Here is a 12,149-nt window from a genome sequence, read left to right as displayed (position 1 = left end):
CGTGAATTGAAGCTGCACAGGCCAGGGACTGACTTGATTTAAATGAATGCTTCCACCTCAACTAACTGAACGAAATCATGGTCAGAGCTAATGCCTTTAGACTCCTTCCTTGCCTGGTTTACCATCATCATAATTCAATTTATTAACAGTAAAGCATTCAAAAATATGTTTCATGTTGTTTGAACTGTCTTGTTTGTCATATTCAAGGAGGACTTGCATATGTGATCTCTGCTACTGCCTCTGTGATCATATTTTTAGACTAGAACTTTCTGTCTTGCTATTGTATCATCATAGCTACAATCTGGTTCCCCTGAATCCCTCATCAGCCACTGGGTAAATTATTAGGTGGCAGGGTGAGTTGCTTCCCTTTCTTTGTGATTTCCCGATGAATGTTCAGCTTTCAGAGCAGTCCCTGGAGAGGACATCTCTGGTTCCAGTCAAAGCAAAATTACAGGTACACCTGTGCTTGGTACCTGTAAATCCTTCCTCGGGGGCCTGTAACAAGCATGACTAAAATGACTGAAAATTGCTTTTTAAGCAAACCCAAAACCCATGCTGTTAACTATTTTGATTCTACAGGAATGAAAAGGGTTAGAGGCCTATTGTCATGGTTTAACCACAGCTGGCAACTGAGTGTGACACTGCTGCCTGCTCACCCCTCTCCACCTCCACCTCAGAAAGAAAAAGTAAACTTTATGTGTTGATATAAGAACAAGTTAACAATTGAAACAAAATATAATAAAATTTAATCATAATGCCAAATAACACTACTTTAGACAGACTTTCTATCATAATTTAGAAAGCAATAGAATTACCCCTATCTTTTTAGTTAAAAAGAAACAACTTTGTAACAATCACAGCAATAGCTTTTTCAGATATGATCACTCTTGACCCAGAACCCATCAGAGTTATGACACATTTTTTGCTGTCTCTCCTTTTCAAGATCAAGGATAAAAAAGCCATTACTCTGCTGGGATGGCATCATTTTCACACAGATTAGAGACTTTGGTTTAGTGTGATTTTCAATCATTGCTTAAATTAGTCTCACCTTTTCAGTGTTGTCAACTCCTATATTTAATAATTCTATTGAAGTTCCACTAGATGAAATACCAATTTTTAGTTATGTGCACATTTTCCCAGTTCTTAAGATTTCAGAGAAAAGTTTGAACATAGGAAGCTACTGCAGTCCAAAAACTCAAGAGGCAGAAAGCATGGGATTTTAACCTCAAGATAACCTTCAAGCCTCAAGATAACATTTTAACTTTTGATGAGATATGGATTTTGGTAGCTGATGTTTACAACTATGGCTGTACATACAGTAATTTCCCTAGTATCCACAGAGTTTATCCTCTGGTTGCAGAGCAGTAAAACTGGACAGACGGGCCATTCATGTGTGCAGCCTGCTCAGACCCTCGGGGATTTTGGGACTAGAAGCACACTATTCACCCGTGGCTACTTAGTCTTTGGGATCAAATTTACTTCAGCAGCTGGAGGGCTGTTTGTAGGAGCCTGATCTTAAAACCACACATGGAGCCACCTTGTACCCCATTTAGCAAACTCCAGTATTCAATGCAGGAAGAACCCTTCCTGGGATCAGCTGGTCCCCTTGAACTACAGCCAGTCCCTGAAACGCCTAATGTTTTGGGCTCAGAGAAGCTTACTAGCTGGGCACAGCACTACCCACAGTGCCTGGAAAAAGTTCATCCTGAATGCAGCATCCAGCCTATGAGTTCTCTTCATTCCTGGAGCCAGCTCAGATGTAGCTGATGTAGAATGCAGGCGTGACCCAAAGCTGGTTGCACATGCTGCCAGTGTGGGGTCTCCGGCAACATTTCTGTTTGCTGTGGGTCTCCCATGTCAGACAATATTCCATCCCTATCAATATTCCATCCCATCACTCTGGACAACCACAAGATTTTGACTGTCTACAAAGTCTTTCAGCATTACAGCTGTACAAATTATTTAGGTATATACAATCTAAGCAACTGATTTGGGGTTAGGTGCAAAAATCAGAAGACTCACTTTTCAGATTTTTTAAAAATATAATTCAGTGTCTCAGCTTGCAAGGCTGTTACCTCTACATCATCAGAAGTTTGACAACTGGCTGGACACACTATACCAAAACTTGGAGAGAATGCTGGACACAGCACATGTGACAGTGACACCAGGTCTGGTGTTTCCCCATATTGTTCCAGGATTCTATTTTTTTTCTTTCACTGCAGCATGAATTTCTTTCCTTCACTGGGTCACATTCCTCCAAAACATGCAAAAATTCCCCATTATATGTAACTGTTAAGAGAAAGACAACAAAAAGAAAGAAAAACCCAAAAATACAATTCATGCTCAAAGTACAGGTTCACAATTTTGAATTCTTATCTGCAAACCTCAACACCCTTTCAAGCACCCACTGATTCCTTTCACTGGAGGTGACATGAACTTCCTTGTGAACAGATGCCATCTTAATTTGGAAGATCCTAAGTTATTGAGAAAAACAAATAGCAGCGGAAGGGTCTATGTGAGCAGGTATTGAAAGGGAAAGAACTGAAGAAGGGTCAACACTCAGAGAATCTCTTCACTCATGGAGGCAGCCCTTATGGCACCAAGCACTGTCAAGTAAGATAGAAAAGAGGAACCACCGGAACTCTGCCCTGGGACATTTTCTAGTAATTTCATTCAATTTGGGCTCCGAGAACTACAATGAATAACAACCCTTTTTTGCACTTCTCATAAATGTCATGTAAGTGAAAGAAAGTTGTCACATGAACAACATTGATTTTATTTTTTATTTGCAAGGTTTAGTTTGTGAGCTTTGTCTTCTAGGTTTAACCTATCTTGTTCTTCTTCTTTAAAACAAAATTTTAAAATTTATTTTTAATTTAAATAAAAATCTACTTTTTATTGAGATATGAAGTAGCCATGAAAAAAGCACACACAACATCCATCCAATACCAGCAAGTGGACCGTATCAGCTATGGGCAGCGAAGCAAGAGAAGAGAAAACAGCTACCCAAAGCCATTTTAAGTTAGGCAGTAAAGTAAACCCAGGAAATGGTTAATTTGTTTCTTTTTATGTAACAGTTTTGTTACTGTTTTGCAAGTTGATGTTGGTGATTTTCACTCCCTAAGAGCTAGCTGTAAGGTTTGTTTGCTAAACTGCACAAATCACAACATATATGTGCATCAAAAGGAAACTATAAGGAAAAATTAGATGGTGGCAAGAAAAAACAGCATGAGGATGTAATGGGAAGCTCTGAAACTACATGTTAATCTTCTCGTTAGACAAAAAAACCCACTTGCTTGATGATGACAGGTTATTGTAGTGCAAAAATTACATTCCCCACTTGGATATTATTCCAACACACCATGCTGAGCAGTAGCATCAATAGTTTTGGTTTTAGTACAATGACTGTTAATTATCTCAGATTAATTTACCCCTAAATCTAAACATAAACCCACAAATATCTCTTACATATGCAACATAATATTTCTATAACCAACATAAAAGTATGTTGTTTTTATTGTTTTAAGCAGACATTGAAATTACTAAAAAATAATCACTCTCTGCATGTTTATGTGAATACATCACAGTTCTCATTCAATGGAACATGATCATAAAAGTGCTGTATCGGCCTCTGAATACACAAGCCATATTTTATTTTTTGATCTGTCTCCTGTGCCTCCACAGTGACTTAAACATTTAAATAACTTTACTGAGGAGCAGTCACACTTTTTTAGGTGAAGCTACAGACAGCACAGCTTATATCAGTGGGAATGATGTATTTAAAATCATGTTTGTGAAAAAAACGTACAGAAGGTTGGGGTCATAAGCTGTTGGTTTCCTCAGCATGTGCAACCAGCTCATGGATACTAAAACAATCATGCATTCTACATAGCCTAAGCCCAATGTCAGTAAGTAAACAAGAGTATCAGTCAGCTGCCACTAAACCAGTACACTGCTAGTGACAAATGTGTTCCATTCAGTATTAAAAAAAAAAAAAAAAAAAAAAAAAAAAAAACCAGGAGGGTGGTAGCTATATATTGTGGGCTTTGAAGCTTCAGCTAGAAATGCTTGCAGTTAATCTGGATATAAAGTTTAACATGAAAAATATCAGTGCTTTCAAAAACATTAAACAAATCCATACAGACAAAATCTCACATTTTGTCCTTCTTTTTCCTATTCCTCCCCCCACTTCTCCTTCACATTTCCTGTTTCCTCTCTCTAAAACAGCCAAAATATGAAATGGTAGCAATTTATTCCCAGGTTACACAGGGATTTGAAATGTCCTCCCCCCTCCCGACTGTATGGGCAGAACTGAGATATTGTATTTTCAGTACGAATCAACTAATAGGTTCTGAAATTCAAACAGCTCCTTGTGAAGCTGTACTGAAGCAAGCTACCAGGCCCTAAGACTTTCAGGTCTTTGGGACAGGGACTATGTTCCCAACTGTAATCATGGCTGATGGCAGGACAGGAAAGGAGGCAGCTATGCCACTGCTGCCTCATGTCGTCAGGGAGGTAAATATCATTAAAAAATATATTGAAGGACAGAGGAGACTGCAGAGAATACCCTCTGCTATTCTTACAGCCACACAGAAAGCTGCCATTCCATTACCCTTGTTGCCTTTCTGCCACAACAGGTCCACCTCAAGCCTCTCATCTCTCTACCATCCCAAGCCTCCCCATTCTCTAAAAAAGATCTCATGAATTCCCTGTGAAAGAAAACCTGCACGATACAAAGTCCCCACTTCTTAACTTTGTATTGTCTTCACCTTTCCTACAAACACCTCTATCACCCTTCTCATGCACACTCATGTCATCTGCTCCCAAGATACTCCACAAGATTAGTGACAGCACCCTACATAGAAATCTCTGTCACAGCAATTCTCAGCCTTTCTCACCCTTCTCCACAAACACCTCCTTCATTAAAAGTCTTATTAGATATTCTCATTTAAAATAGGGACCTTGACACCACTAATTACCATCCTGCTTCCCTTTCCTTTCCCAAGTCAGTTAACTACACTGTTCCAACAGCTGGAAAATACTCAGGATGAAACCAGACAAAGGAAGGACAAGCAATCTGCATTCCACCCTAGTTTTCCACAAAACCACTCTCAACACACTCCCTATTTGATGTCTTCCCAGCCAGTGCTCAGAAACACCCTTCCGTCTTCCTTCATGTACCTTTCACAAAAAATCCTAAATTCTTGACCTTCCTTGGCTTTGTAGCTGCAAATCCCACCGTGCTTTTTATTTCTAATGGCTATTTCTTTATGTTCCTCTGAGGGTCTTTTTCACTCTGCAACATTTTTTTGTTGCTTCGCTTATTTTCATCCATTCACTCCAGCAATACTGCTTCAAAGATCCTCCTTCTAATTGGTAACACTGACCACGCAACCCCTTTTATTTAGTTCTCCTCTCCATTGCAACCTCACCTTCAAGGCCTTGTTTCTACGTATTGTTATTACATATATTGACTTTTAAGAGCTGTCCTACCTCTGACTGGGGTCTCATATCAGCCTTCATCCCAGTTTGCAAGCAAGTGTTTGAATATGCTTAGAGGGGTCCATTGTAAATATCTGCACAACTAAAGAAAGGCATCAGTACTTTCCTTCTGAATGCTGCATACCAAAAATAGACGACTACTATCAGATCTTGGACAGCAGTATTTTAACAATGTTGTGGGAAAAGTTTCCAATAATTATAACCATTTGTAAGATGAAGTTCAGCCCCTGTATTTATCCTGAAAACAAAAGACTTAATCAGAAAGCAGTCCAAAGGGAGTTCACGAAAATCCACATGTGCCCGGGACTGTGCATTTAGCCTGTAAAGATCTATACCATCTTCAGTTTCCAGCTGTGTTTACATACAGCAGTTGTGTGTTACTACTACTCTAAAAGTTTACCTCAGCATTCGCTATTTAAAGTAGCACGCAGTGCTACCGTGATACACACCACAAGGCCAGTAACCTGATCTCACAGTTGAAATCATACACTTAGTATCACTACAGCTAACTAAACAGATACTTAAAAAAAAAAAAACCCCCCAAAAAAAAAAAAAAAAAAAAAAACCCAAACCAAACCAAAACAAAAAAACCAAAAAAACCAACCAGAAATCATCAAGCACAATCTTGGATGAAGGAATTTTTCTCTTTGTCAGCTAGATTCAATATATAGCAGCTTTTAAAACCTTCACATGATACTGAGTTGTCTTGGCATGTTCTTAGAGTTCCTCAGTGTGAAAAGGATGGTATCAGCAGTGCTATGTTCCAGTACTGCAAGCTAATGCCCCCAAAACATTTGCAAGTACCATTTAACCAGAAGCACAGAAGGGGGTGAATGGCAGGAAAGAAGGGGTTAAACTTCAAGACTAAAGCCTTCTGCTTCTATTTTTCCACTTGTACTTCCTCAAAGCAAAACTGTAGCCTAAACACCTTCCCCCATTCTTACCCAAAATTAGCCAGGACATAAACTTAATGAATCTTAAGCATGTGCTTAAAGTTAACAGGATAGAGGGATGCTGGAAGTGCTTTAAGTAAATTACTTAAAGGCAGGCTTTGCTTTCCTGATTTTTTTGAACTGAGGTCTGTGCTACTACACTTTTACTTAGCAGGCCTCTACTTAAACATGTGTTAGGTCACCTGAGTTGGTGTTAGGCATCGCACAGACTTAAAATCAAAAGAGACTGAATGTAAGAACTATTGATGCCAACAGACTCTGAGAAAACAGTGCAGGAGTCTGTGGTTGTGAAGAAACTCTGGACTCAGTTTGGTTCATCTTGCAAGGTCTGTTCTTTCCAAAGAAGGCAGAACACAGAGCCTGCAATATGCTAATGGCAAACAACCTGTTGGAGAGATCAGAGACAGCATGATGCAGAATGCCGTCAATCCCTCCCAGGCAAAAATAGGACTAAATAGGTTAGAAGACAGTTTGCAAAAGCTGGCATAAAAAGATGCATACAGGCTTAAAAAAGATCCAAAGAACAGGAAACCAAAAATCTATACATGTTACATAATTTGTGGTATAATAAGAAGTCTCTTAAAAAGATGAAGCTCTTTCTCAAGCAGGTAGCAATGCCACCTCCCAGAGGAAAAGGTGGTCACGTACCAAACCACAGTGGAACCACCAGGGCAACACAGCTGGAAAGCACAGATGCTCCAGGCTAAAGGACCTGTTTATAAACAATACCACTGGCACAGCTGGAAGAGTCAAACGCAGCCAGAATTCTTATTTTAAAAAGAGGAACCATAATGAACAAGAATTTAAAACTCAGTTTGACCTAAGACATAGTCTCTTTTCTCTAGAACTGAAAAGAAATAGTTGTAGATTAACACTACATTGTGAAAGTAAGGTATCTTGCTTCCTATCTAAATGGCTTAATGTAACTTAAACGCTGCAAAACTCTCAATTAGCAGGTCTGGTGCCTGGCCCCTAGGAGTGAACCAGCTCTTTGACTTCTGTGAGAGGTAACTGAACTATAAAGGCTGGACAACAAAAATGCATTTTTTGAAGAAAACTTTAAATTTAAACAAATTTTAGCTTGAGAAAAAGTTAAAATAATTGTCTAAAAAAAAAAAAAAAAACAACTTGCCTTGATAGGCAAAGCTATAGCACAAAAAACCAAAAAACCAATCCCAAACCAAAGCAGTTGTGCACGTAAATTTGATAATTGCCAATAAAACTCAACCCCTAGAAAAAAAGAGAAATACTCTTACTGTTGAAAATGCCAATGATAACTTTATTTGTAATTACACATTCCCACCTCCCCAACCCCTGGCTTTAAACTTTTTTTCCTAAACTTAAAAAATCAGATCTGACAGCAGCAAATGATCAAACATACAGGAGCTTGAATGGCCATAGGAAAAAATTCAGGCAAAATAAATCTTTACACAGAACTAAGGTACAAGAGTAACATAAAAAATACTTCCAGGATTAACTACTTGAGGGAAAGTCCTCACAGTTCTCTCTGTGATTCACATAGATGCTAAGGTGCAACTCTGCTTTGCAGTCTGCTGAGTTTGGAAGATTTCCAAAACCAAATGTTATTTGTGATATGTCATTATAAAAGTGACAAAAGCAGTATGGCTCTTTATACAAGGGAAGATTTGGGGTTTCTACCTATTCCACGTCTCAATAAAAACAAAAGCAAAACAAACAAAAAAAAAACCAAACCACCAAATGGGAAAGCACTGTGCTTGGTACAGATATACCTCTAAAAGTGAATCTGTTTTAATCCAGTAGTATCTATCTCCATAGCATATTTGATGCATCTGTAACTTACTCAAACACAAATTCTACTGGACACAAGAAATGTCAATAAATTGGGCCAAAACACAGCCTCCTGACACAAACTGCTCTATTGGTTTTGAGCTGCCAGCAAAAGATGCTTAAATGCAAGTATTTACAATATTCTTATTATCATTTATCAATTCAGTTACCCAAGTCTGTGGGCTATGACAAATAATGTACTGTTAAAAAAGAAAAGGGTAGGCCTAGAAAAGAGTTTCACTGAGGTAGAAAATATTTGTTACAACTCTCTTCTCATTTCAAAGCCAGCGTTTGTAGTTCAGGACCTTGGCTGCTATTCATCAAAGCACTTAAGAATTTGTTTAATTCTAGGAGTTTCTGTAAGACTTGAATATGTTTTTAGATATTTTACTGAATAGGAGTACAACTATTCGCAGAAGCAATATAGCATATTACTCAAGGGAACGGCTGCATCTTGTAGGTCTCCTGGGTAAAGCACATGCACACAGACAGAAAAAAAATCAATTCAATAGACTCTAAAAATAGATGGCTTTTCTCAGAGAGATGCATACCTTTTCCTCACATTCAAGCTACTGTTTGGGTTTATACTTCATTGATGTTAACAAGGCTATTAATATAGAGCAATGTTTTATTGCTATATTCTATTTTTAAATGTCTATTTTAGAGTAAACCTTTCTCATAGCATGTTCCAGTTTCCATTTTACATCTTCATTCCTAGGCTTTGCAATTGATAAAAATTACTAGGATTTCCTTGGCTGTGCAGTTTCAAAAACCAAAGCACCAGCTGTGCTGCAAGTGAACCATGACATGTTTTCACTTCCTTTGCAATTGCTCAAAACTCTTGACATCTCATTATAAATTTCAGAAAAGTAGGTCTTTCCCTCAAAACTATGTCAGCATAAATAGGGAAAGTAACCAGAAATGCAGTTTTAATTGGAACACAAAAGTAGTTACTCTGCTACTGTATATCCATCCAGCTCTTAGTTTACTTTCTCCTCTTTTCTTTCACAAACTAAGATTTTTATAGTGTAAATAAATTAAGTTGTTGTGGAACTATTCCCAACATCTGCTTGGCATAGTTTGCACATGCTAACTACAATGGCAGGTATTAACACTCACATGGTATTGGCCTAGACCTCCCTGGTGCAAGCATAAATTAGAAATAATAAAAAAAAAGAGAAGAATTCAAAGATACTTCACACCAGTTCTGAGTGTTTCTGCTGATAGTTGGAGGTTTTTTAAAATGCAAATTTCTAGTTTATGTGCACACTTGGCCATTTCACAGAGCTAGAGAATGAAGCAACTAATACAAAACTCCATAAATGTTCTCTGGTATCTGATTGTGGAGAAAAAGTGAGAACTACTGCATTAGTTTAGAGCATGGCAAAAACCAAAGTTCTAAATGAATTTAAAAAAAAATTAAAGTAGCACTTGCATTTAAAGGGCCATGGATTATTTATTATTGATTGTTTTACATATTTCCACTCACCCAGCTTACAAAAGCAACACGACTGTTTTTCAAAAACCCCTTAAATGCCACTATTATTTCCATAAATTGATTCAAAGCTTTTATAAGTGTAGTAAAGTGCGCACCAAACACTAAAGTAAAGCCCAGCCTGCACTGGGAGTTCCCGAGAGTGTAAGCCTGACGTAGGAATTATCAAAGAAAGAGAAACGTTTTATGACAACATGTGGCAAACCCTTCCAAATCCTTAAGACACCGAAGCCCTTGGGCGGCAATCTGTCCTAATTTGCGATTCTCCCCCGAAAGCACCGGGTGAGCATCCTGTGTTCTCCCTCAGCCTGCCCCGCTCCGGGGGCTGCTCCATTGTCTCGGCGGACAGAGCTCTCCCCGCGCCGTGGCTGCCCCGGGATGTCCCGCTATAGCCCGGCTGGAAGGGCCGCGGCCGCCGGGAGCAGTCCCGGCCAGCGGCGGACCCCGCTCGGACAGTCCTTCCCAGCCCCGCCGCCCCTGCCCGTCCTTCCCGCTCGGAACCGCCATGACTGTGCAGGATTCCCGGCTTCGGGGCAATTCTCCCTCCGGCGGGAGCGGCACCAGCCGGCAGCGGCCCCGCGGCGGGCGGTCACTCGGTGCTGCCGGCCCGGGGGCGGCTCCGTGGAGCGGCCCGGCGGCAGCCCGGAGCCCGGGGGGACGGTCCCGGGGCAGCGGCGGGAGGGCGGGCGCCCGGCGGACACGCCCCCGCCCCGCCGCCGCCGCCGGCCCCTCCGCTCCCCGCACACGACCCCCGGCGCGGCGCGGGGGCTCCCGCCTGCCCGCATTGTCCGTCCTCGCCGCCCGCCGGCTGCACCTGCCGGCTCCCGGGCCCTCCGCCGCCGCCCCGCACCTACCAGACGGAACCGTAGGCGCCGGAGCCGACGGGGGTGAGGTTCTGGTAGCGCTGGGGCACCTCCCACACCGTCTTGTTCAGCTCCTGCCGGTAGAAGCCGCCGCGCTCGGACATTTTCCCGGAGCCGCCGGCAGCAGCGGCGGCAGCAGCGGCAGCCGCCCCTCAGTCGAGGCTGCACGGCCGGCGCCGGCGGGGAGGAGGGACCGGGAGGGGAAGGGGAGGGGAAGGCGGAGGCCGAAGGGGTGGGGGCAGCGGCCAGGGCCGGGGGAGCCCGGGTGGGGACGCGGGGGGGCTTGACGAAGCGGCCCAGGATCCCCGGGGCGGCACCCGCTGTCTTTCCGCGGGGCCACCCGGGGGGCTGCGGGGAGTGGCGAAGCGCCGATCCCGCCCCGGAGCATCGCAGCCGGGGCGGTGACGGACCGGAGCGGCTGCCTGACCGCATCGGCCGCCCCTGCCCGAATGTGCGGGAAGGGCCCGCGCCGCCGCCTCTGCTCCCTGCGGGGACGGGCGGACCCGGTCATCCCGCCCTTCGCCCGGTGTCTCTCAGGTTTTCTAAAGCCTTGCTGACACCTTTCTTACTTTGCCACGGCCACCTGAAGTTCCCTCTGGGCCCGCCAGGCTCCCCCCTTCCCCAGCTCGAGCTGCAGTGACAGCGGCGATGACCCTGCGCCAGCGTATTGACCGCGGGGCAGTGCGGCCCCCGCTCACTGATGGAGCCCCGGGCACGTCGGGGGTTTTCTTGGAGTCCTCTGGTGCCTAACATTTCCCCTTACCGCATTGACTCCAGCATGCAATCATCTGAGTCCTCTTCCTTTTCATCAAGGAAGACTCGAGCCCTCAAGACAACAGATAATCTTGAAAACTTTAAAAGTCCAAAATTCATGCACCAGTTAAAGGTTCTCTGACTTCTTTACTGCGTGTTTTCTTCTCTCCAAAATGTACTTTATACAATATCTCAGTGACCTCTGAAATCATTGCAGCAATATTGCAATGTTACCAGTATATTTCTTTATGTATTGTTTCTTTCCATGGCTTCTTTGAGCACCTGTAAGTAACTTGTACATAGCCTGTTTGCATAGATTCAGTGTACTGGGATACTTGCTTTACACCTGCCTTTTAATCACTGTGGAATATAAATCCTTGCTTTTCAGAACCCTCCTATACCATGGATTGCTGTTTGCTTTGGCAAATAGTTGCTCAGTTTGTGCTAGGACATAATGTGAGTGTAGAGAACACGTATGCTTGAATAGTTGTGAGCATGGTGAGACAGAAAACAAGTGTTACAGATGCTCCAAACACTGGATGGTTCAAGTTCCAGCTCTGAAACCTCAGCCCGTGTTGCATGACAGGACTTCCATACTAGGACTGTTCAAGTGAACAGCACCAGCAACCTGGCATTTGCTGGGTGCATTTCAAATAAAAAATACACAAGTGGTACTACTTTAGCCATTTATCTGCAGCCATCCACTCAAAGAGCACTAAGTGCTCCTAAAGCAATAGTCTAGTTCTCACTTCTACCCTTCTCCAGTGCAGCAGA

The 12,149-nt window shown here is 42.5% G+C and overlaps 1 protein-coding gene across 2 annotated transcripts in view; it reads right to left on the bottom strand.

The window, feature by feature from the left end:
* The window catches only part of MAPK11 (mitogen-activated protein kinase 11), a 70,341-nt gene extending 59,480 nt beyond the window's left edge, over positions 1–10,861 (bottom strand). Inside the window, exon 1 of one of the 2 annotated variants that reach the window (XM_041471480.1) lies at positions 10,614–10,861. In XM_041471480.1, coding sequence (XP_041327414.1) covers positions 10,614–10,726 — 113 coding nt within the window. In that variant the 5' untranslated portion in view covers positions 10,727–10,861. The remainder of the gene's footprint in view (positions 1–10,613) is intronic. The other variant, XM_041471481.1, reaches the window with a different exon arrangement.
* Between the last annotated feature and the right edge of the window lie 1,288 nt (positions 10,862–12,149).

This window comes from Pyrgilauda ruficollis, unplaced genomic scaffold (assembly GCF_017590135.1).
Source record: "Pyrgilauda ruficollis isolate IOZ18807 unplaced genomic scaffold, ASM1759013v1 scaffold27, whole genome shotgun sequence".
Classification (NCBI taxonomy): Eukaryota; Metazoa; Chordata; class Aves; order Passeriformes; family Passeridae; genus Pyrgilauda; species Pyrgilauda ruficollis.
This window is presented reverse-complemented; position numbering and strand designations above follow the sequence as displayed.